The sequence below is a fragment of the Muscardinus avellanarius genome (assembly GCF_963383645.1).
Source record: "Muscardinus avellanarius genome assembly, chromosome: 8".
In the NCBI taxonomy this organism is placed as follows: Eukaryota; Metazoa; Chordata; class Mammalia; order Rodentia; family Gliridae; genus Muscardinus; species Muscardinus avellanarius.
In genome coordinates, this window is record NC_137794.1 from 81,543,493 (window position 1) to 81,570,813 (window position 27,321).

Here is a 27,321-nt window from a genome sequence, read left to right on the forward strand (position 1 = left end):
CCGCTGGTACTGTCCAACCTCAGGCTTTGGTTTCTTGAGGTCTGTACTTCCTGTGGAAGCCACTGATTCTCCCAGGCGATCTCTCATGGTCAAGGCCAACACTCCATCCACTGTCCTTAGCTCTAAATCCTTACTGTGAACTTTCAGTTAAGACCCCTCTCCTCAAACTCCTTTCCCACACACACATAGACAAGTATGTTTTTTCTCTTCCAAATCTTCAATAATATACAGGTGTGGTGGTGCATGCTTCTAATTCCAGCACCTGAGAGGCTTAGACTGGAGGATTGCAGATTTGAGGCTAGCCTCAGCTACTTAGTGAGTCACTGTGCAACTTAGTGTGACTGTGTTTCAAAATAAAGAATTAAGAAAAAAGGGCTGGGGGTATTGCTCAGAGGTAGAATGCCCCACTACGACACACACACACACACACACCCAAAAATTTCAGTAATAATCAGGACCAGGCCCACTTAATAAGATCTCAATCAAGTCTTCTCTACTGATTTTACCAAATCCTGCAGCCTATGCTGCTTGCTGTCATCTCTCAATAGTACAGACCTTGACTCTGCTCTACTTCCCTCCTCAGCTATAGAGTCATTTCTAGGTATATTGTACCTAGAGTATATTATAAAGCATATTTATTATATAAATAGTACAGTATATTGTATAGTAGAGTATATTGTAAAGCATGGCATAGTATATTGTATAGTGTATTGTATAGCATCAGCCTCTGGCTATAATGTCCTCCACATCTCTAGAAGGTTTGTCCAGATTATACCTGAGACTTGTACTGATGGTACTTTCACTACCTCCTGGAGGAGCTCATTCTAAGTTTCAGCAGCCTTACAGTTACCAAGGTCTTCCTTAAAATCAACTTGAGTGTGTGATAGATATAAAATGTCTCCTACAGAGCTCATTTATTAATATTCAGGGTTGATACTAGTGAAGTCATGAGAGTTGTAATCTCAGGTGGTGGCCTGAGCTGGTAGGGTGTGGGTGGAGAAGGCAGGTTCCTAGGGATGCAGTCCTGGGGATTATATCTGATTCCTCCTCCCTTCGCTCTCTCTTGGGAAGAAGAGAAGGCCAGAAGTCCTCCATGATGTGAGCGTGAAGCCTGGAGCTCTCCCTTTCTCCATTACACACTGCCATGCCCTGAGGTTCATGGTTCCCAACCTTGGCCTCACATGGACTGAACCCTGAAACCTGAAATGAGCTAATAAATCTTCCTTCCTCTACGTTGCACGGTCAAGTCTTTTAGATTATAGCTGTGGAAATGCTCACAAATACAATGTGCCTGAATATATAGCTTCAAACCGTAAGTCACTGCAGAACTTTGGGATCTAGAAAGAGCAAATTACACTCCTCTTGTATCTAAGATTTTAAGAACTGTATCTAGTGTTCTGCAAATCTTAAGTACATATTGAGCTCTGTCCCTTTAGCCATTCTGATATCATTTATATATATTTACTCCTTATCCTAGTAATTACATAATAGTGTTTATTATGCTAGTATTTCAGAAGGGTGTCAACCCATCTTAAAGCCATTAATTATCTCAAAATTGTCATAAATTTGAAAAGTCCTGATATTAGGTCAGGTTTTGCTGTATTACATTTTTTGTTTGTTTGTTTTCCCCTTTTCTTATGCTACCTAATCTGGAGTGATCACATATTAACATGTTTAGTCAAGCTGATTTTTAAAAGTTCTTTTCAAGTTTATTTTCAATGAATTATAGTTTCTAAGCATGAATGAAATTCTTCAGAGAAGTTTCTTTCATTATAAATAACAAGTATAAGCCAGGAGTGGTGGTGCCCACTTATAATCTCAGCATTCGGGAGGCTGACACCAGAGGATCGCAGTCCGCAGACAGCCTAAACTACTAAGCGATGCCCTTCACAAAGGAGTGAGACCCTGTTTCAAAATAGTAAGAATAAAAAAATAGCACTGGAGATGTCACTCAGAGATAGAATGCCTCTGAGTTCCATCCCCAGTACCACAAAAATAAATAAATAAATAAACAAATAAATAAATAAATAACAGGCATAAAATGCAGTTTTTAGGCAGGCATTACGTTCCTTGATGATATTTCCTTCATTATTAATAAGTTCAAATTTTCCAGATATCTTCTCTAAAAGAAAGACTATCAGGGACAGAAAAATCTCTCATGGAAATTAAACACACTACAAACATCTACATACTTCATATAACAGTAAAGATAAACATGAAAAAACACTTAGCACAGAAGCAGCAGAAAGTGTGTTGCAGGCCAGAATACACGGCATTTGAACTAATGTAGTAAAACATTTCATCAGTTAAAATCTTTTTTGCCTCCGAATTAACTCAGCTTTTCAAAAGCAGGCTTCAGATTCCCGTTACAACACGGTGGTATGCACGTGTAGCACAGGAACAGAGGCATACAGCATTTGCCGGTAAATTTACAGGTAAAATACTATGTGATCATAACTTTCAGATCTACCAGTTTTACTGAACCTCAGATGGCAACAGTTGGTACTCCAAGAGGTCAGCCTCTCTCTGGTTGTTTTTTAGAGCAATTTGCATCTCATCTTACTAATTCCACTCTCCAATTATTACTCTCAAGCCACTGCTTAAATTATCTGTGGCTCCAGAAGGAATGACATTTCCTTTGGCTGAGAAAATAGCTGTATCACATGGCATTAGCAGTGACGAGCCGCACCAAGGGCAAAACAGTTCCTGACTTCCCTATTTTGGCAGTCCCGCTGCGGAGGCGCCAGGCCAGCCCCTGTGGTGACTGCTGACAGATTGGCCCAATTGCCCCAGCTTTGATGGCAATCTGTATAGGAGTACCAGTCACACATTAAACGGCTTCCTTTCAATTCACCAAAACAAATGGTGCCACCAAACCTGCCCACACCGTTCACTTCTTTCAATAGCTCCACTGTTGAATTTCTCTGCCCAATTCAATGATGCATGTCTGCCAAGCTCTGTGATGATGGATGGAGTCATTAGCATTTTAGTTTCTACACTGAACCTGAAGCCAAAGCATATGGCCTGACAGATGTTCCGGCAATGGGTTTTATTTGATTTGCCACGTAGGTGTCCACTTACAAAGGTCCTTCATGAAACGATACTGGTAAGTTACAATATAGCCCATTTCAATCCTTTCCCATCTCCGAGTTATAAGGTGTTCACAAAAGACAAAATTCAGAAAGTGCTTCCTGCTGTATTTTAGCTTGGACTAGGAATTACAAATGACCTCTGCTCCTAAGCAAATTACTTCAAATGGACAAGATGGACAAAGATGCAGGTCATGTTTAAAGACTACTGTTATCTATGGGTTGATCAGTGCTGCCAGTAAGTTGAATATTTGGAAAAAATGTCAAATGTTCACTTTTCGCTCATTCATTTATTATTTAGATAAAATGTATATAAGTTGATTCGACAGAGAGTAATCTTTGACATATCTTTGTACATTCATAGAGCCAATTCTGCAATTGACATATGACATCTACACTACCTTAGAATGTCCCCAAGGCACACATGCAATACAATCTTCAACTCCTATAGGCAACTATTGTTTTGTGGGTTTTTTCGGTACTCACGGTTGAACCCAGAGGCAGTCTAACTCTGAGCTATACCTCCTGCCCTACTTTATTTTTTCATTTTGAAACTCTTGTTTCAAATTCGAAATTGCTGAAAGGCTTGCTAAATTGCCGAGGCTGGCCTTGAACCTTTGATTGTCCTGCATCAGCCTCCTAAGTACTGAGATTAGGCATGCATCACCACATTTGGCTAAGAAACTACTGTTTTGACTTCTGGTTAATTCCAAAAATCAATGTAAATTGAATGATGGTGCAGAATACACTCTTTTGTGTCTTCTTTTTGATGTTTTGCTGCTAAAATACAGGTTTTTGCTTATATCAGTAATTCATTCTTTTTATTGCTAAGCAGAATGCCATTGCTTGAAAGAATTCTATATTTTTATACACCCTATTAATGGACATTTAGATTTTTATAATTATTAGTCATTTTAGTTAAACCTATAATAAACACTTTTGTACAAATCTTTTTTGTGGTACATATCTTAATTTCTCTTGAGTAAATAGGAGTGGAACCACTATATCATGTTAGTTATATGTCTAAATAGTCATTTTTCCTATAATCACTTTATTCATATTCATAAAAGATGCAATGAAAAGGGCATGACGAATGGTTTTTTTTTTTTTTTTTTTTTTTTTGGTGGTACTGGGGTTCCTGGAAGCCCTTCTACCTCCGGGCTACACTCCCAGACCTACTTTTACATTTTTATTTGGAAACAGGGTCTCCTAAGCCAGCGCCCGCAGCTGGCTTCGAACCTGCGCGATCCTCCTGTCTACCTCCCAAGTGCAGGGATTACAAGCGTGAGCCACCACGCCTGGCATGACGAATGTTTTAACCTACAGAAATATGTAATCTTGTTTTTATTTTTTGTGTGTGGTATTATCTTACATTCCTCAGAAATATAACAAGATGTTTTCATATGTTATTTTAGCATATGTTATATGTAAAACTTAATTTGTATTCTTATTTCCTATAATATGAGCTTTACTATAAGGCTTAAGTTACAACTACCAATCTTTTACCACTGGGGGTTTCTGAAGAATACAGGAAAAATGCCTTAGTTCTAAAACTTATAAGAAGCCAGGCGTGGTGGCGCACGCTTGTAATCCCAGCATTTGGGAGGCTGAGACCGGAGGATTGCGGTTCGCGGACATTCTCAGCTACTTAGACCTCTGCAACTCAGTGAGACCTGGTTTCAAAATAAAGAATAAAAAATAGGGCAAGGGGTGTAGCTCGGAGGTCAAATGCCCCTGGGTTCCATCCCCAGAACCGCAAAAATAAATAAATAAATAAATAAATAAATAAATAAATAAAACTTGTAAGAATTAAGCTGGGCGTGACCTGGGCGTGGTAGTGCAGGCTTGTAATCCCTTCGCTTGGGAGGCAGAGACCCTGTCTCCAAATAAAAAAAATAAAAATAGGTCTGGGAGTTTAGCCCAGAGGTAGGAGGGTTTCCAGGAACCTCAGTACTAAAAAAGAAAAAAGAACGTGGGCTTGGTAGTGCACTCTTATAAACCCACCATTCGGGAGGCTGAGACCAGAGGATCACAGTTTGCGGACAGCCTCAGCTACTTAGTGAAGCCCTCCGCAACTTAGTGAGACCCTGTTTCAAAATAAAGAATAAAAAAATAGGGCAGGGGGTGTAGTTTGGAGGTCAAATGTCCCTGGGTTTCATCCCCAGACCCAAAAAAAAAAAAAAAAAAAGAATAAGAATTAAGAAACACCTATGTATAAGGAATAGTTTATAAATCATTAAATTAATAAAAGTTTAGTGTTTGTGTTTAAATACATGCTGCTTCATTGAGCTTTGTAGCAGAAGCAGAATTGGGAAGTTGTTTAAGAGAAACTAAATATTTTAATTCACATTCTCTTTTACTATAAACAATACTGTACTGTATAACAGATGATACTGTATAACATACATTTTAAAAGCATGTTTCAAAAAACCTTATGATTTCATCATATTTTCAGTCTGTTGACACTAAACAGATTACTAAAAATATTCAACCAGGTATTTTATGTATAATTAGTTTCTCTAGCATATTTAAAGACATATCAAATACATATATATTATATTTCAGTTTCGGTATCTCTTTGAGTGTTAGCCTTTTTCCCTCTCTGCTTTTCAATTTATCTAATTGTTATGATATTTGATGTAATGAAACATTTCAAATATGAATCATAACCTAGAAACAATAGATAAGCCAAATTTCCATATCAAAAGTCCTGAAATATCAAATATAATCAGGTTATAGTGTCATATTATATAAATTTTTCTGTATTATATAAAACCAGTTACTTTTATATTTTTTGTTACATATTTAGACAATGTTTTACCAATTGACATTCCATTCAACACAATCTGCTGTTTGGAGGACTTAAAAAGTTGGTTGTTATTTCTTATTTCACCTGGGCCTGGCAGGTATAACAGCCCCTCTATTAATCCTTTACTTCTATGATAGAATGCAGTGACCTTTCACTGAATCGCTTCAAGTGCATCCATTCTCAGGACTCTCAGCAGATATTTTCAGCACTTGTTCTCACAATGAAACTTAATTTAAGGGACCATTTTTTCCCCATACTAAACTAATAACAAAAATTTCACCTTCTTCCATCAAACAAAAAAGGTTATCAAGCCAAGGTTTCAGATTATCAAAAATAATATAAAGACCTAATTTAGCATCTTATAGCTGGAAGGAATTTTAGTCACTATCCAACATCTCCTTTTATAGATAAGAAAATAAATGCCCAGAAGATTTCAATGAAATCTCTAAGCCCTCCCACACTGCACTAGATTAGAATGGCTAGGGGGGTTAGAATTAAAAACCAGGCATCTTGAATACTAGGATGTTATTCTACACCAAATGAAAGTAAATTGACAGTTATTGGTACGGGCTAAGTGGCAAATTCTCTGCAGTGTCAGAATTCTTCCCACTTTATTTTTATTTTTTTGTGGTATTGGGGATGGAACCCAGGGGCATTCTACCTTCTAGCTATAACCAACCCCAGCCCTATTTTTTGCTCTTTATTATTTTAAATAGGATCTCACTAAGTTGCAGAGGGCCTCACTAAGTATCTGAGGCTGTCTGGGAACTGCGATCCTCCAGTCTCAGCCTCCTAAATGCTGGGATTACAAGGGTATGCCACCATGCCCAACTTTCTTCCCACTTTATTATTATTTTTTCTTTTTAATTAAAGTAAAAGATGGGTATTTTAAGTAATAGCAACTTTCTGATAAACTTCAAATGCTTCAAAAACTTCAGTTTTATCTGGCTGAATGTTACATGATGTCACTATAATTTTTTAATTATAATTTGAAAATATCCTTAAGATAAGAATGTTTTGTTTGGCTATACTTCAAAATTTCTGGAAAATGAATAAAAATGATGTAAGAGAACAAGTAAAGGTAATTTATATGACATTATGGCTTTGGAGTGTGTGTGTGTGTGTGTGTGTGTGTGTGTGTGTGTGTGGTACTGGGGTGCAACCCAATGGCTTTTCTACCTCTGGGCTATGCTCCCATACTTTATACTTTATTTGGAATCAGGGTCTCGCTAGGTTGCTGAGAGCCTCAATAAGTAGCTGAGGCTGACTTTGAACCTGTACGATCCTCCTGTCTCAGCCTCCCAAGCGCTGGGATTACAAGCGTGTGCCACCACGCCCGGCTTCAGCCCGTTTTTATTTTGAAACAATCTCACTAAATTGCTGTGAGTATTTGTAAGTTGCTGAAGCTGTTCTTCAATCCATGATATTCCTGTCTCAACTTTCCAAGTTCTAGACTACAAGTATGTACTACTGCACTGGACTTAGAATAGCTATTGAATACATATATTTTTTTCTGCAATATATAAAGTTATATATATTGCAGAAAAATTATACAGTGTCAAAGTTGAAAATAAATATACAAATTAACCTTCTGTAACAAATATAAAGAAAAAAAAGGGAGAGAAAAGGACACAGAAGTCTCAGAGTATTTTTTCTCATCTGTATTTGAAAATGGCAGAAGAAACTTTTAAAAAACTGTATTGAAATGAGGCAATCTGCAAAATACGAAATCAACGAAAACATGAACGTTATTTTGATTGCAATCCACTATGACTAGTGAAGTCCAGAAAGTCTTTGTTGCCTCAAGGCAGCTGGTATCTGTAGAAATAAAACCCTTTTATTTCAATGTCACATTAAATCCTGGGGCATAAAACCAGCAGGAGACTATGGAGTCTTTTCTGGTTCCTCAGGAAAAGCTATATGGCTCACAATTAAAGCCAAATATCAACTCATGTTCCCATCCTAGAGAAAAAAATAAGTAAAATAATTAGAAAATATGTTGGAAATCGCTCTTTAAACCACTGGCTTGAGGGAATGAGATGGATAAGAAAACTGACAATACTTAATTGAGCCCTGGGGCATTCTAGTTCTAAGCTACACACCCAGCCCTATAATTTATCCTTTTTTTTTTTTTTTTTTTTTTTTTTTTGCAATACTGGGGATGGAACCTAGGGGCATTCTACTTCTGAGCTACACTCTCACCCCTATTTTTCAGTCTTTAATTTTTTTGAAATAGGGTCTCACTGAGTTGCAAAGGGCCTCACTAAGTAGCTGAGGCTGTCCATGAACTGCCATCCTCTGGTCTCCACCTCCCAAATGCTGGGATTACAAGCTTTTTCCACCATACCCAACTATTCTGTATTTCAAAAAAAGTTCTAAGTTGCAGAGGGCCTCACTAAGTAACTGAGGCTGGCCACAAACCTGCAATCCTCCTGTCTCAGTCTCCCAAGTACTGGGATTACAAGGGAACACCACCATGCATGGCTACAAAATGTATTATCTAGAGGAAAATATTCTATATATCAATATAAGTATGGTAAATTCATATAATCAAAAGTGGAAAACGTTTTTCAAATTATTTTAAGAAATCCTTGGGAATGCTTTGAGAAATATAAATTTTCACATTTGGGCAAAATAATGGTATCCTAATACCTGCAAATCAAATGAATTACAAAAGTATGATAATTAGATTAATATGGTCTGTGAAAAACATCAGTTATAACATTCAATTGGATTGTTGTTGAACTCAGATAACACATAGAACACTGGGAATGATATCACACATTATACTAGGTATAGATTCAATAGTCATTTACTAAACCATTTACCCAAACACCTGCATCCTAATAATGATGCCCAATACTATGTCTAAGAAACTGTATAAAACATACAATTGTTTTTCTTTTAGGTCTCTAATGGTACCTTGAAATTTTAAGTTTCTAGATTAATTAAATCTATTTCCTTATTTGTTTCAAATAGAACCAAAATAAGAAGAAATAAAGGTTACTCTCACCTTAAATATTTAGTTCAACCATCATCAGTCTGCAGTTCAGAGGCCATCGGCCCCTCTCAGCTCCACAACTGACAGCCACACATTCAGCAAATTCACTGAAGGTAAAGGATATCCCTTGGTCCACAGTTATATCTTTTTATTAATTTTAAAATTCTTAGCCGGGCGTGGTGGCGCACGCTTGTAATCCCAGCATTCAGGAGGCTGAGACTGGAGGATCGCGGTTCGCGGACAGCCTCAGCTACCTAGTGAGGCCCTCTGCAACTTAGTGAGACCCAGTTTCAAAATAAAGAATAAAAAATAGGGCAGGGGGTGTAGCCTGGAGGTTGAATGCCCCTGGTTTCCATCCCCAGACCCGCAAAAAAAAAAAAAAAAAAAAAAAAAAAAAAAAAATCTTTATATGCACCACATACGTTTATTTCTCCATTATGCATATTATATCATGATTAATTAAATACAGAGTTATTAAGGATTTAGTGTGTGCAAGGCATGTATCTTGACTTCAGATCTGTGATTAATTCTGAAAAATTTTAATTGGCTCACTTCAAATTCATATCCCCTAAAATATTTCTAAAATATTTTAAGGGTTTCTTAAGATACTTTTAAAAACGTTAACAGAGTATATCAGTTCCTATGTAAATACTTTGCTCTTTTAAATTCAGTTTTCAAAATATTATATACGAGAAATAACACTTTTATTCATATTTCAAACGGATCTACAGAAATTTTCTTTACAATTTGAACATAATGTTACAGAATGATTAGGTTTCACTAGGTACCTGGACAACATATTTATTAAATATGTAACCTCATATTTTTATACAGTTTCCAAAAAGGAGATATCTGAGAGGAGTCTGCAGCCAATTAACACACAGCTTGCTCACTTAATGTATGTGAACATCCATACACTTGCACAACACATGCAAAATCATAAGGCCACAGATAATATTGTTGTTTTTAAATCAAGTGAGCTCTTCAGCTCAGGTTCCAACTGGGCCTTACCTGCAGCCATAACTTGTTATGCACAGCATCTCTGCCAGTAGCAATACACTGAAATGTAGCATTCTGCCCGGCATTGACCTCTACATCCCCCAATCGGAGGAAATGAGGAGATTTATCTATTAAGGAAAAAAAAATTCAAATAAGGAAAAATGCCATGTTACTTTCGCCCCCCCAAAAAAAAATATATTTTTCTTAATTCTACCTTTGTCCAAGACACAAAGACAAAAGAAGAAAATGGACTTTTCTCTGAGCTAAAATATACCATTTCCTCGCTTACTCTCACAGTTCTCTTTTTCTTGGTGGCTTTATCACTGATTGCCCCATAATTGATAGAGTATTGTTCTATGCAGGGTGAGCATTCAAAAATTACTACCAAGTGACTGCATAGCATTTTACATATGGTGACAATAGAAGTTGTAAGTCAAACTGGACATGGTGGTGCACCCTTGTAATCCCAGCACTTGGGAGGCTGAGGCAGAAGGATCAAGGTTCAAAGACACCCTCAGCTACTTAGTGAGGCTTTTTGCAACTCAGTGAGACCCTGTTTCAAAAAATAAAGAATAAAGCGAGACATGGTGGTGCACGCTTATAATCCCAGCACTTGGAGGCTGAGACAGGAGGATCGCACAGGTTCAAAGCCAGCCTCAGCTACTTAGTGAGGTTCTCAGCAACTTAGTGAGACCCTGATTCCAAATAAAGTATAAAATAGGTCTGGAAGTATAGCCTAGAGGTAGAAACTTCCACCCCAATACCACAAAAAAATAAAATAAAATAAAATAAAATAAAATATCGGGCTGGGGTGCTTGGAGGTAGAATGCCCCTAGTTTCCATCCCTAGTATAGCAAAAAAAGGGAAGTTATTAGTCACAGTAAGCGAAAAAGAGATTAAATAGGCACATATCAGTGCGAAAATAAAAATATAATGAAAACATAAAAGATTACTAAAATACTGAGAATTGCATGGACTTTGAAAAATTTTCTGACAATTTAGCCAGTTAGATATCTTTTTTAAGTTAAATATTTATAGCCCTCTAGTACTTCAAAGAACAAGGGAATATTTTTTTTGTTTCTGAAAAAAAGTATATCAACTGCTGTTAAATCCACTTCCTATTTTTTTATAGCTGTAGGAAAGTTACCCAAAAGAAATGTTAGACCAAGAAAAAGTGATGATTGTAGTCAAAAATACACATGAATTATATGACTGTTGAAAAAGTATTCCCTGCAATTACCTTTTAAAACTGAAGTCCCATTGGTATTTTCCACAGGGGAAAAAAATACATAAACAACAAAAGCTACGATTTTGTAAAAGGATAGCTCTTGAACAACCACCCCAGGCTAAAACTGTCACCATTGTGCTCTGTTCATAATTTTCTACTTATTTACTCATGAAAACCTTTTTGTCGTGTGCCACTTATGAAATGAACATTAAGAGTGGATGGAAACAAGGGTCTCCTGTACTACAGCCTGCAGGAACTTAGCAAGCCAACCTGAACTTTGCATCAAGTCATTCTTTTCCTGTCTGTCTTAGAATCTTCACATGTAATATATGATTAGGCTCTTTCCTGCAGCAACTTTCTTTTGGGTCTGACCTCAGTAGGGGCTCAAGTAAAAGAAATGCATAAGCAGACCAATAGTTCTCCAGGTATTGACTCTAGACCAGTAGCATTTGGGAATTGATTAGAAATGCAAAATTTCAGCCCTCCCCCCACCCCCCAGGCCTTAATGACTCAGAACCTGGGGGAGGCCAAGCAATGTGTGACTGACCACACACAGTAGAGGATTCCAGGCAAGCTAGAGTATAGTAGCACTCAGCAGGGGAGGAGGCCCAGCCCTGCCTGTGGTCCCCCTCTGGCATTCTCCTTAAGATGCATGAAAGGTGTTTGCCAGAGAAGTTCACTATACTGAACACTTGGATCCAATATGCTGCTGCTGTTGCCAGGAAATGAAGTAAAATCTAAATTCAGGACTACTGAGCTATACTTGGTTCCAAACCATGCTTGCAAATAATTGTCTTTCAGATAATGGGACTAAAACACAAATTTAGGAACACCTTCTAAAATTCAATCAATGTAAGACTAATGGCAAAAGAAAACTATGTATTAGTAAACAGAGTTTTTGTTTAGTAAACTCTACTTTTTAATACAGATTAAGCAGATGTTTACTCTAACATAAAAAGGCGCCCTAATTTTGGACTAAGTTGAATTATTCTATTCTCTCCATTTCACCACAACCCAAATTTAGCAGATCAAATAGTTTAGGCTTAATTTTCCTGCCTGTTGTATTATAAAATGCTATTTGTCTTTTCTTTCCTAAACAATCGAATGATATCTGCAATGATGGAACAGACCTACAGAGAGTTGCTTTTGTATTTAAACTTTGTTTCCAGTAATTAAGTAATTTAAAATAACTGTAATATGTATACAGTTAGTTGGGAGTCTGAAAAATATTTGATTAGAAAATTCTAGAAAGAGTTCAGTGTTCTTTTAAAACTGAAGAGAAGGCTAAGAGTAACAACAATAAAGAAGACAGCAATGACCAAGTAATAAACAATCAACAGTCACTGTCAATATAAGACAAGTGTTGAAGGCCACAGAAAAATACAATTCTTAATCGCAACCTACCACAAGGATAACTCAGCACTTGGATGTCATCGATGGCGATATAACCACTTCTCCCTCCTGACACTTCAGCTTCAAATATGACCTGTAGGAAAGAAATAGACAACATTTACAACAATCATTTTTAAGGAATGTCCACAGTGGAAGGCAGATATCTGTAATGCACTTAAAAGTAATTTTCACTTTCATTCTACTAAGAATTAAACATTTATGATACTTTCCCAAACCTTACACCAATAAACAAACAAAAATAAATGTGAAGAACAATTAAATTACTTACATCAAACAGCTAAAGTTTTAAACAGTTAAGAGTAAATACTGTTAAATTTTTATAGATAGGAATATAATGGCAAAATGATGGCTGACACAGCAAATTTGATATTTCTCAAAGTAAATTTCTCCCGATAGACTTTTTCTATTTTGTTATTTATTTAGAACACTTGAGTATCCATTACATGGCAAGCAATATGCTAATCACTGAATATAGCAACTCATGCATAATTTGAGTTTTTAAACAGTTGAATTTTAAAGGATGAAGGTATGGAGCACATTCTGCCAAGGGATCCACATTAACAAATATTACCATAAAAAAAAAAAAAAAACTTTCCTTGGTCAAATAGTCTCTTGTAACAGAGTTTTGTTGTTATAGTCAACACAAAAACTTCATATGGCCTTTTTAACTTTTTTAATAATGTGTGCTGTGATTTTCCAGGAGAAAAAGATTTGGCATTTAGCATTTTAATGCTATATTCTACTTTGTTCATGATGAAATAGAGATTAATTTTAGGATATTGTGCAAAGCATTTTAGGAATGCAATAAAAGTTAGTGTACCAGTATTGGGAAAGGACTAGGAAGATTTGAGAAAGCTCTGATTATTATATTTCAAAAATTGGTGAAAGGACTTGGTTTCTGCCACAAAAAAAAAAAAAAACAGGCAACTATTCCAATGTAATTCCAATGTAGCTAAAGGTAATTAGCAAGTCTATAGGAGAGGGGAACTAGGACTTCCTCATCCTCATTCTAAATACAGGTTTACATAATAATTGGATAATCTAGCTAGGATGGGAGGAGGGGGTTGATCTTCCACCATGACCTTCCTGAAAAGAGACCTAGGCAGGAAAGTACACCTTGGCTGGAGAATAAGGGGAGGTACCTTACAGGGTAAGGAGAGGTACATTACAGGGACATTTACTATGTCAGAATTACGTGAACAAGATGGAGGTCATGTGTATAAAAAGTCTGGTCCACGTTTTGTACCTTTGGTGAATTTGTTCAAACCACCCCCCCCATACCACTCTTGAATGGAATGGGGCTGTACTGTCTTCTGTATTTCTATCTTTTTAATAAACTTCTTTAAATCTTCAGCAAGAGTCTGGGCTAATGTGTATTTATCCTTAACTCAGGATAAGAACCCGCATGCCTTTTTACCTTTTTTAATCTTTTTCTGTTTTTGTGGATTTTGTGCGTTTTATTGGGAAATTATTCCCAGGGGTCTAACAAAGATCCCTGGGAACAGTTTCCCCAAACCGTAGCATATTCTCAAACTGTAACAGTGCTGAAAATAATAATATCAAATTGGTTTAATAAAATACATTTAGCTGAAAGCTGAATTACCTTATATGAACGTAGAAAAAGAGCTTACAAATTTGAGGAGCTACATTGAAAAAAAAAAAAAGATGTAGGCACAAGCCATGGCAAATGACATCAAATATAGGGGAAAAGTCAAGAGAAAATGAGATTTAAAAGTATCATTTGGAGTTAGCCATCAGTAATTCCCTGGTTACCTTTGCCATGACAGTGTTACTCTAGTAGAGAGGATATTAGATTGACTGGGCTGGTAAAAATCAGTCGCAACTATTAAGCATTCACTATATAAAGAAGTCTCCCCTAAGCTAGAATGCACATTCACACTGACTTCTGGGATACTTATCTCAATGCACACACATACAAATCTCATCCAATTCTCACAACATATGACGTAGGCATTATTTGCACCTTCATCTTAAAAAAAAAGTTAAATAACTGTAGCAAGACCAGAGAGTCAATGTGAGTGGGGGAAGGAATGAGTCAGGATACACTCCTCTAGGATGCTTTCATCAATGTCACTAGACTAGGCACCTCACAAGACAAAAAAAACAAAGAGCAAGAGCATTTCATTTAAATAAACTCAGGCTTTAAGTCTTCTTTACAGCTAAAATTTTAGATACAATCTAAATTTCAAAAATTATAGTGTAATTTCAAAATATCATACATATTAGATATTAGATATTATACTGACTCACTAAGTAACAGTAACAATCAGGAAACCTTTCCCATTCTCATCCCATAATTCTTTCCTTCCTTCATTCATTCGTTCACTGACTTACTTATTATTTATGGTACTGAGGTTTAAACTCAGGGGCATTGTACCTCTAAGATATACCCCAGCTCTGTTTGTTTGTTTGTTTGTTTGTTTGCTTGCTTGCTTTTTGGGTTGGTTGGTTGGTTGGTTGGTTGGTTGTTGATTGATTTGTTGGTTAAAAACAGGTCTCCCTAGGTTGCTGAGAATCTGGCTAAATTTCTGAGGCTGGCCCCAAACCTGAGGTCCTCCTGTTTCAGCCTCTCAAATAATAGAAATAAAAGCATATACCACCTTGAGTGGTGTCATACCATACTTTTTTTTTTTTTGAGGGACTGGGGATGAAACCCAGGGGCATTTGACCTCTGAGCTGTGCTCCTGCCCTATTTTTCCTATTTTTTATTCTTTATTTTCAAACAGGGTCTCACCAAGTTGCAGAGGTCCTCACTAAGTCGCTGAGGCTGTCTGCTAACCATCATCCTCTGGTCTCAGCCTCCTGAATGCTGAGATTAGAAGTGTGTACCACCACACCCAGCTCATACCATATTCTTAAAATGACCCTCAAGTCAACAACTATGAGTTGAGTAGGCTGAAATGGATCTACTCCCACCATAAGCCATTTTTTTGTTAATCCTTTTCTATTTTAAGTTTGAATTTTGTGATTTGATTTTATTGAAATAATAGAAGAACCTATAATGATGGATCTCAGCAGGAAGAGAAATGGTTTATGACAGAAATATGGCTAATGTATAAACACATAAGTGGGGAAAGTTACATGTATATATAACTTAGACTTCATCTAAATGGTGGCAGATGCTTATAATCTCAGCATTTGGGAGGCTGAGACAGGAGGACTGTGGTTCAAGGAAAGCCTCAGCTACTACTTTAGTGAGGCCCTTTGCAACTCAGTGAGACCTTGTTTCAAAATAAAGAATAAAAAATAGGGCTAATGGTGTAGAATGACCGAATTTCATCCCCAGTACCACAAAAAGAAGAACGTGTGTGTGTGTGTGTGTGTGTATTTGGTATAAATATATTGCCATGTCTAACTAATACTAAATGCAGGAACAAAGGATTAGCAAAAAATAAATAACAGAATCTAAAACTTCAAATATTGTATAACTAAGGCAGTGATGGCATGTAGGATATTTTCTTGGGGGTGAAAAACCTATATTAGAATCCAAGTTCTCATATTTATTTATTTATTCTTGAGCAAATCATATAGGCTGGGGATAAAACCCCACTCTATAATATGGATATTAGACAGATTTCATTATAAAGTATAGCATTATTTACATGAGGCGCATATACTTGAACCCGAAGAATATAAGCTTTATTTTTAAGAGTAGTTCAAAGACAAGAATGGTAAGAAAGAAAACTGTCCAGGGTGGAGGGAATTATATTGTTACAAACCACATATTTGTTTAATAACTAATCATCATTAGTTATTTCAGTTTTGTTGTTGTCAGGTCTGACTAACTTGTTTTAACTTCTTGGCTTAACGGTATTACTTGCTGAACTTGTTCAACTTTTCTTGCTTCATATAAGTAAAACATTTAAACAAGATTACTATACCTCTGAGAAAAAGTTCTTATTTGTTCACTTAAATTCAGGTTTATTTGGGACAATAAATTTAGGCCTTTATTTTAAAGAAAGCAAAATGATTGGTTCTTTATTGAAGAAAAAAAAAGGGGCTCTCATTTTAGTGACCTCATTTTCCTTGCTAAGTGCTGTCTTTGCCTCATTAACAAGAGCTAGAGGAAATTTCTAAGATCAGATTCCCTTACTGCTAAAGATGTAATCAGCTTTATCACTTTCACAGAGCCCTCACCTCGTAAGGCTCTTCTGTCCAGTCAGGAGAAACAAATCTCAACAGCTTAATTACGCAGAACTTGCCTGGGCTAATGCTCAGGTCAGATCTAATGCTTGATGTCAAGTGGTCACCCAGCCCAGCGCAGTCCAGGAGAAGCTCGCAAGGCAAGTCACAGCAGATGTCAACATCAGCCCATCCAGGAGGCCAGCCCAGGAGCAGGATGAATGGGCGCTGCCTTTCATACTATTTTTACTTCACTCCATTACCTGGAATACTGAGTTGATGATTCTAATCAAATTTTTGCTACTCCAGCAACATTCCTGGATTATTAACTAAATAAATGAAGTAAAGTGGAATTAAAGTAGAAGGAGAAAAAGTACCAAACCCTAAAGACCAAGGACAATTTTATCCTCTGGCAAGCTGAATTAATGCAGAGGGGGAAGTGTCTCATAGAATGGAAAGTTGAATTCGACATCAGGGACTGAATTCTTCATTAGCTCAAACTTGTAAACTAAGCAATTAACTTAGCTTGTGTCTTTGTAGCCTTGTCTGAGTAATACTGTCCTTACCTATATCACTGGTTTGTTATGAAGATAAAATGGTATATGTGAAATAAATAAAAGACATATGTAATGCTATATAATATAAGTTATAGGGTATACTAGAGAAATCTGGAAAATGTTGCTTCTATTTTTTTATAGTGGTAAGTGTCAAAACTTCAAAGAAAAGTTACATTTACATAATATTTTTAACTTATGTAAAAATTTATATAAAGTTACTTGGTAACTAATTTTCATAGAATTTAAACTTCAACCTTCTAGTCTATAAAAGCAGCTATTAATATGAACCTACCTCTGAATTTAGGAGGCATAAATACACATTGATTATTGTGTGTCAGGTGGCAGAACAGCCCATTGGAAGAAAACATCTATAAAAGGTATTAAAATTAAATTTCTTCTCATTCCCTTCTTACTGTCATCTAAAGCCTAAGCCCCCACTGCAAATCTGGAAAACATATAATATATAACTTCCTTCCTATAAATCTCCCTAAATTTGTTCTTGTGATTTGAATTTTTAAACATTATATTTTTAATTTTTAGACATTCAAAACCAACTTCTAATGCTTCTTTAGAAACACTCCAAGCACTGAGAGTGAAACAGTCATCGGTAAAACACAGAGATGACTATGGCTGGAAACCCTCTGCACTGAGCACTCACAGAATGTGACATTTGCTTGCTCAGGACAAGGTGAGACTGCAAAGTCCCATTTTAATGTAGATGCTCAGTGACATATATGTTTAGGTTTCAATCATCACTTCATATAACTGACTTCTCTCTGTCATGTAAACTTGAAGCATTCTCATTTCTAGAGAGGCTGTTCTAAGTTTCCTCTCTTTTCTCCATACTTTCTACCCTGATACAATCTAAGATCGGTCTACCAAAAAAAACAGAGGTAATTGATAAAAAAAAGTTGAATGTGTTTAGATTTATGAAAGGGAAATGGTAATTCATGGTATCACAAAAGCTAGTGAAACGATATATAGCCTTATACAAATATAGTTTTATATACATATACACAAATATATAAATATGTGTTATACTTATATGATATATAATGCATTGTTATATATTATTAAATATATTATATATTATAAAATATTTATATAAATGTATATATGTATATATACACCCATGTGCGCGCGCACGTGTGTGTGTGTGTGTGTGTGTGTGTGTGTGCGTGTATGTTTACTGGGGATTGAACTCAGATGCATTCTATCCATGAGCTACACTTGTGTATGGTGTATACTATTTTATTTTTTAGATTTAAAATAAAACAATATTTGAATGGGAAGCTGATGTAATATCAACACCAAAATTATGGTGAAATAATATTTGAAATGGAGAATAAAATTTTTCTTTTTTGTGTCATCGAGATCAGAATTGTCCAAAGGAAGAGTTATTTGTATGAATAACAAAATGAAAACCACACTGGGCACTGATGAAAACGGGGAAAATAGAGACAAGTTTCAAACCCCTACAGGATATCTACATGAATGGATAGAGAGAAATGTACGGGAGGATATAAGAAGATACGGAATCAAGGAAGGTGTTTTTATTTTTATTATTTTTAAGATAAAGAACACTTAAACGTATTTAAATATTTATGAAGATGAGTCAACTTGACAGGGACTACTTGGGTGTACATGAGAAATGATAATTATTAGTTTGAGATATAAAATCAAATCCAAATCACTTGACACAAAGGGGACACTGCTTTCTATGGATATGAAGGAAATGCATGAAGATATAACCTAGAGCAATGGTAGATAAGAATGTTTATACAATATAGCCTCAATAATCCAAGTTATGAGAAATGGACTCATAGTTGATGAAAAGTAGAGATTGAGCTGAGTGGGGTGGCACTCATCTGTAATCCCAGTACTCGGGAAGCAAAGGCAGGATGATCACAGGTTCAAGGACAGCTAGAAACATAGTGAAACTCTCAGAAACCTAGCAAGACCCTGTTTAAAAACAAAAAGGACTAGGGATATAACTTAAAGGTGGAATGGGTTCAATCTCCAGTACCACCAAACAACAACAACAACAACAACAACAAAAAGTGATTAAAGTTTGGAGAGAATGAGATAGGATGCAATGGAAAAGAGAGTAAGAAAGAAAATTAATAGAAGAATGATGTATATAGGATTTCCAGTGTATTGTGGGACCAGTAAAGTGGATGACCATGAATTTCTGTTGCTCAGAATCTATCATATGGTGTGATGGTGTGATGGTGTGTGTGTGTGTGTGTGTGTGTGTGTGTGTGTGTGCGTGTGTTTAAATAACATCTGCTTGGGTTTATGCCCAGAAGAAGGGAATAGAATAAAAGTAAGCAAGGAATTTATAGATATGTTAAATGTGTAATAAAAATAATCACGATCAAATGAAAATTTGATATTATAAGCACGTTGATGAGAAAGACTGATGGTCTGAGGGACTAGAATTCTCTCCATGAAGTTGATGGATGATCTAAGTAAAATGAATACATTAGGAAGTAAAGCATTTATGGATAGAAAGTGAGAGGCATACACAGAAAGTTAGAACATTTGAGAGATATTAAACATCCATTTAACCAAAGTGGTAAGTTGCTGAGGTACAATAAGAAAAATGAACTTTGGAGCTACCAAGGGAAAGGAACTGTCAATGGACTTTCCAGGAATACAATGATGGTATCAGGACAATGGTGGGCCTTGTAAGAGGAGAGATCAATTCTAAATGATGCTGGTATCAAGAAAACAAGATTTGGATCCACTGGAATGTAATAATGAAGAACATGACAGGGTGAAAGAAAAGAAACCCTAGGAAACAAAGGTGTTCCCCTCTTTGGCCTGGTCCTCAGTTACATGGAAATTAATACAGAGAAGTGACTATAAGCTGAAACCACATACAATCATAACTACAATTGCAGAACTCACTGGATAAATACTTTTTTTTGTTGTTTATCTCCTCTACTAAACACAAGGTCACTGAGGGAAGCCACACATGTCCCTCATAAGAATGCAAGATACAGTTAAAGTCAGGGTTGGAAAGAGTTTCAAAGTGTTACAGAAACAACTATGTCATATCACTGGAATCTAGTTAATGGTCTTACCTCTAAGGGAAATGTGCGATTAGGTATTTAGCTCATTTTTACCTAACTTAAAAGATTTTGTTGACATAATAAAACGACACTCCCTCGAGAAAGTTCCAGATAATGTTGCCAAGCTAATTTAAAAACCACAAAAACATAATTACATTTCTTGAAGAGTTAAATAATATTCTCAGGCATAAATTTCTGCTGATAGGCCCCAGAAGATCTTCTATAGAGTGTCAAGTATCTACGTGACAATGGAAAATTCTAGAATTCAATTTCTTTGAAAACGAGAATACTCCATTTCCATTCATTCGTGAAGTTGAAGGTGAAGGTAACATAGCAGATGTGATACCAAAGTCCAACACATAACCTGCACCTATGTCACCCACAGTAGCTTGCTGTCAATGTGGGTTTCTGTGTTATCCACTGAGGAGTAGCTGAATGTGTTAGAAGAAAGGAATTTCTCTGTGTCACACCCCTGGGCAAGCAGGCTGGCTGGCCTACTGACTCATGTAATAGTTCACTTCTAAGAGTCTGAAGTGTGAAAATGCCTTTACTAAAGGCCTTCAGGCTGTCACAAACTGATGAATTATTAATGATCCTTACCTACCGGTTGTTTAGTTATTTGTTTAGTTTCTGAAAGAGATATATACATGAAGTCCCAAAGGCACACAGATAAAATATTTTAGCAAGGGAAATATTGATACACTCTTTAGCTTGAAATCTGCTTGTGAGAATAATTAGAGGATTCTAATTGCATGCCAAATAAATATGAAAGGCAGTTAATACATATAATCAAGCCCATATCAGTTCTTCATCTCAGCCCTGTCATAGTTTGGATTTTAGCTCTCTTTACCACCTCCATGCCTTATACATGCATAAGAATTCAAAATCAGTTAATTTTTTTAAGATGTCTGTAAAATGTCCTTTACTCAAGACTAACCCTATCAAAATGTCACATGAAGACCTAAGAGTCTGCAGGGAGTAATTAGGACTTTAGAGACTCTAAAACCAATAATCTCTAACCTGAATACATGCAGACTTTTCACATAGTTACAGTATCTGCCTCTCAGCAACAGTTACTATAAAACTCTAGATATTGTCCTTCATATATACCTACCTGCCCACACAGTCCTATCTACTCATCATTAAATCCTGCCAATTTAAATAGATTTTAGAATGCAAATATTATGCATAACATCACCAAATATTCTTGAATAAAACATCAATGTATCCAATTACAAGGGCTTTTGATTACAAAAATACGCTGATGTTTTAGCATTACTGATGCTTGCACGATGAGAGGGTCTATCACATAAAAGAACATGGGTAGCAAAGGTATAACAAGACACTGGCATGAAAAGCAACTTCGGCACCCATTCAACCGCAATCCTTTTTTGGAGTGATGCTGTGTTTTGTCTGATAAACCACAGAACATCAATCAAAGCACCTGCCAGTGTCCAGTAAACAGCAAGCAAAAATGCAGGACCTCAAATCTAAAGGAGAAAATAAAACCTAAGAGTTTTCACACCGAAGATGACTGCCTAAAAGAAGAGGCCAGAGGAGACATTCAGAATGCTCTATATGCATCAATATGCATGTATAGTACATCACAAGCTTCAAGTTAGACCAGGGGCTGGAGGTCTCTAATCTGATCACCGAAAGTTTCTAGGAGAACTAAAGGGAGAAACTAACAGTAATTATCAGACCTGATGCTAGAATGGCTTAGGTTCATAATAAAACTTCCATTAGTTATTTAAATCAATTCTTCATTCCTGAAATTGTGTACTTATAGAAATTATCAGTGGTCTTGTTATTTTTAATAAGGATGAATGCAAATTAATATGGATCAAAAACACATGACTTCTTAATCATAATGTGACTGGGAACGATCTAGATAACCTTCCTGTCTCTGAAAACCAAGCCAAAACCAGACCCACGAATGAACTCACAGGACAAATGGAGAAGCCTTTTTTTATTCTCTTGTATTTTCCCTGTTCTCTCTGTATTGTCCCCTGTATAGCAGGGACAAGCACACACCAGCATTAGGCAGCCTTAGGAGCCTCCACTGTGCGTCATAGACCTTTATTCAAATCCAGACTTTGATGATGAGTGATGTGTGCAGGTTTGCCTCTCCCAACCTGTACTCCATTAAGATCTAACCACAGTGCACCAATAAAAAAGTTTTTAAAATGTTGAGATAAACTGCATACAGTTTAGGAGGTATGTGCTGGCCCCTTCCCTCCCTTGCCTGCCCTTCTGCCATTGTTGGCAGCACCTGAAGACCCAGCAGGAGAAAAACAGGAGCAAGTGGCCAGTGCCTGGAGACCAGGAAGAAGAGTATCACCTTTTTCCCTTTTACTAAAATACAAGGTCACCGGGCATGTGGTACAGGCCTGTAATCCCAGTATTTGGGAGGCTGGAAGAAGAGGATCAGAGACTGGAGGCTAATCTCAGCAGCTTAGTGAGATCCAGTTTCAAAATAAAAACTAAAATATGACTGAAAGTAGTGTTCAGAGGTAGAATGCCTCTGGGCTCAAACCCCAGCACTAAAATAAAATACAGTGTTATTGTATTTTATCCCACCATCTTTCCATTCTTAATTTCTTTTCTTCCTATTACTAAACTGCCTTATGAGATTCCTTTCCCATTTCTATTAAAGGTGGTAAGTAGGGGAAGCAGCCTGAGACTAGAGACACAGGCTGAGTCGTACCGACTCCCTGATCTCTTTAGAGCTTCTCCAATTCCGGGAGACAGAGAGGCAGAGAACAAGGATATATTCCACACAACTTTAAAATATGTATCCAGAAATAAAATTGAAATAAGACCTACTACCCATGGCACAGCCTCATTTCTGTTAGATTTAAGTTTAGCAAAATAGAGTGAAAATCAAAAAGGCAATTAGGAGAGGAAAATGAAACAAAAGTTTACTGAAATAATCCAAGATCTAAAAATGCCACTGAACACATCTGTCATCCTATGGATCTGTCCTTAGATACATAAGCAAGCAACTTGCACCATAAAAGATTCTGTATAAAATTGAAAGTGGGGAAGCAAAGGGTGGCACAAAATTCATCAGCAAAATGTCATTTCTGTATCTTTACTATCATAGCTCCACCATCTGGGTTATATTTTATAGTTACTTGTCTGAGCCAAAAATAAAAGATGACTGGTTAAGGTTTCTATTTCTATCAACATGACACTGAATTACAGTACTATTTTTCCTTGCTTCCAGAGATGTGCCATTTGTCTTCCTACAATCCACAAGCAGAACCTTTTAAATTTTAGCACCAACAGTCCAATCTTACACATAGCTGAAGTAGATCATGCCACTTCCACAACTATATTTGAAAAAGAAAAAACTGCCTTAGAACCAACACAGGAAGTCTGCTCCCTGCCAAATGTGAGCCTCAAAAGTTTTAATTTATAATCATGTGGTGCCATTAAGAAACTGAAAATCATTAATGCAAGCTATACGTACCAACATAGTCAATAATTATTTACACATGAAATCCAGTGATGTTATGCATAATATGGAAACGCAAGCTTCACAGAAATCGGGTGATTAAGTGAAACTAAACAGGTAACGTAAATTGGTCTATATCCAAAGTCCAACTGAATCCTAAACTTGAGCTTTCACGTGTTCACATTGCAAATTCAGTCATATTAATAAGTAACTTTTTCCAATACCATTTGTAATAAGAGAACTCTTTAAATAGATCAGACTGAGTCAGGAATGGTGGCACAGGCCTATTATCCCAGTACTTGGGAGGCTAAGAGAGGAGGATTGCAGGTTCAAGACCAACCTCAGCAACTTAGACTCTCAGCAACCTAATGAGACCCTGTTTCAAAACAAAACAAAAATAAAAAAGATTCTGAGAGCCGGGCATAGTGGCGCATGCTTGTAATCTCAGCATTTGGGAGACTGAGACAGGAGAATTGTGCAGGTTCGAAGACAGCCTCAGCTATGTAGGGAGGCCTTTGGCAAATCAGTGAGACCCTGTTTCAAAATGAAGAATAAAAAATAGGGCTGGAGGTGTTGCTCAGAGGTAGAATGCCCCTGGGTTCCATTCCCAGTACCACAAAAAAAATAAAATAAATAAATAAATAAATAAATAAATAAATAAATAAATATTCTAAGGATGTAGCCTGGACACAGAATGCCCTGAATACAATCTCCAGTACCACAAAAAAAAAAAAAAGAAAAGAAAACTGGTTTAAGAATTAAGTAATTTCAAAAGTATAGTGACCTTTCCTTCTTTAAAATATTGATGGAGCAGGAAATGATTTTTACAGAGTTCATTAGAGTAACTAGTTTGTGTACTTTTAGTTGTATTAAGAATAAACAAAACATGAACTTCTTTTTCCACTTTATCTTATAGGTCAAGTGGTCAATGCCAGTGGCATCTTTGGCTAGAGGACTTAAGTAGCACAAATGTAATTTTATGTTGGATAATTTATGATGTTATTGCTTTTAGCTATCAAAAATCTCAAAATTCAAAACTGTTTATAAGGAGAAATAATGAATAATGAAGAATATATTTTTCAGTCAACCTCTACAGAAGAAATAATGAGAAACTTTAGATGTCCTAACACTACAATAGTGTAGATATGTTAGCTTTATGTTAATAAAAGGGAGTATTTATGTATTTACAAATATGCACATACATATTTGCCTTGAGTTTTTAAAACTCTGATGAATAAAAGTATATAGTTTATTTACTTCTTTGAAAATATCAATTCAAGAACTTAGTGATAAAATATTCATGTCATCAATTAGCAAAATCATCTTTAATACTTTAGGCATCTTTCTTGCTAAAAATTTTAAGGCAAAAATGTTATGTACAATATTCATGCCAGACGTGGTGGCACACATTTGTAATCCCAGCATTTGGGAGGCTGAGACTGGAGGATCGTGGTTTGCGGACAGCCTCAGCTACTAAGTGAGGCCCTCTGCAACTCAGTAAGACCCTGTTTCAAAATAAAGAATAAAAAATAGGTCAGCGGGTGTAGCCTGGAGGTCAAATGTCCCTGGGTTCCATCCCCAAACTCGCAAACAAAAAACAAAACAAAACAAAAATACAATATTCAGATGTGTGAAGTTAGTCAAAAAACAAGAAAATAATATCTTTGCCATATATATTTTGAAGACTACTCGATCTGAGTACCTGTCAAGCAATAAAAATGGGTTGTTTGATGCAGAAAATTCACAAAATTGCAACACCAAAAAGAAAGAATTTCTTGAAATTCTTGGTAGAATCATAAAAAACTGAAACTCACACATCTTAAACATGTGGCAAGTTCACAGATCAATTTTGTTACTCATGTAAAACAAAAGAAATCGAATTAAAGGTGGATAGGATATGAGGAGAGCTATAGATTATAAAAATAAATAATAAAGATAGATGGGGAATGAAAAGAAGACAAGATGAAGCCTAAATTTTGTTGGAAGGATTTAATTATAAGTAAGGAAAATCAAGAGACAATATAATGACCAAATTCTTCCATTAATGAAGAGCACAAAGAATAGAAACCAACTTAAAATGCTACAATTCCCTAAAAGACAGTGGCATCCAAAAGATTCCAGTCTATGAAATTCAAAGACATTTTCCAGAGACTTGAGGAGATGTTTAACCTAATTAACTTTAGCACTGAGGCTGGCATCAAAATATCAATAAATCATATAGATAGTGAAGGCTGCAAAATACTCATAGGAGAGATTAAGTCAAGTGTGGTCCTGATGCAAATGGCAGCAGCACAATATCTGGAGACTTTTTAGAAATGTGGGGGTTGGGGCCCAGTGATCTTTGTCTTCATAGCCCCTCCAGGTAGTAATTAAACAGGCTACATAGCACTCAACTAGGTTGATCTCTATTGTTTGGACATAGAGAAATTGAATTGAAGCTGTAGAATATTCTTAGCCTTAGAGTTGGAAATACTGGTCCCAATTAGCAGTCTTCATCCTTAAGTTGGTTCTGGGGGGATTTTTTGGATCAAAATTATCAATCAATAGACTCATGGTTTCCTTCATCAAACACTCAACTAAAAAAAATAAGCCTGAATAAACTATTAATTTTTAAAAGTTTATAAATAATCTGTCATTTAGCAACCATAAATTTATAGTGTCTAAATTTTTTTTAATTTATTTATTTTTTAAATAAAATAAATTGCACAATAAATTGGTGCATTGTAGTCATATATCAATCACATTGGAGTACAAGACTTGAGAGGATATACAAGCACACATCATCCAATTAGCCCTCATCAAGCCCCCATCCCATACCCTCCCCCTCCCAGGTCCCATGCTTGTTTGGTGATTAACTTTGATACATTTGTTTATGTACCTCCTGCGTTTTAAAGAAGCTCCATCCTCCCCTATTCCATAACCTATTATTGGTCACCTTAGTTGCTTCACTATAGGGCCCTTTCTATAGCTCGACCTCTTCCAGTTGCCCCTTTCCTCCTAGTTATTGCAGATTAGGGGAAGCATCTGATTTATATTTTCTGTGATATTTCTCTGTGCATGCTGCATTGCAAGTACTGATCCCACTCTTGACAGGCCCAGTAGTGGCCTGGCTACCGGGTGGACTGATCCAGACCTCGCTGGCTCAAGCAGCGGTCTTCCCTCATGGGAGGCCCCAATTATGGTCTCGCTGGCCCAGACACCAGCCTAACCCATCAGCTGGCACTGATCCCGGCCTTGGAGGCCCCAGTAGTCACCTTGCCTCAAGGCAGGCTCCGATGCCGGCCATTGGCCCCGGCACCGGCCTAACCCCTCGGCAGGCTCCGATCCTGGCCTTGGAGGCCCCAGCACCGGCCTAGCCTCACGGCAGGCTCTGATCCTGGCCTCGCTGGCCCCAGCACCAGCCTAACCCCTTGGCAGGCTCCAATCCCAGCTTCGGAGGCCCCATTAGCAGCCTTCCCTCACAGAAGGCTCGGATGCCAGCCGTTGGCCCCGGCATTGGACTAACCCTTCGGCAGGCTCCGATCCCGGCCTCGGAGGCCCCAACA

At 36.7% G+C, this 27,321-nt stretch overlaps 1 protein-coding gene across 5 annotated transcripts in view; it reads right to left on the reverse strand.

Moving 5' to 3' along the window:
• The window catches only part of PTPRK (protein tyrosine phosphatase receptor type K), a gene marked incomplete at both ends in the record, with an annotated part of 572,810 nt that overhangs the window by 274,972 nt on the left and 270,517 nt on the right, over positions 1 to 27,321 (reverse strand). For all 5 annotated transcript variants that reach the window (XM_080700525.1, XM_080700524.1, XM_080700523.1 and 2 more), the window contains 2 exons: positions 9,911 to 10,026; positions 12,531 to 12,612. In XM_080700525.1, the coding sequence (XP_080556651.1) occupies positions 9,911 to 10,026; positions 12,531 to 12,612 (198 nt within the window). The remainder of the gene's footprint in view (positions 1 to 9,910; positions 10,027 to 12,530; positions 12,613 to 27,321) is intronic.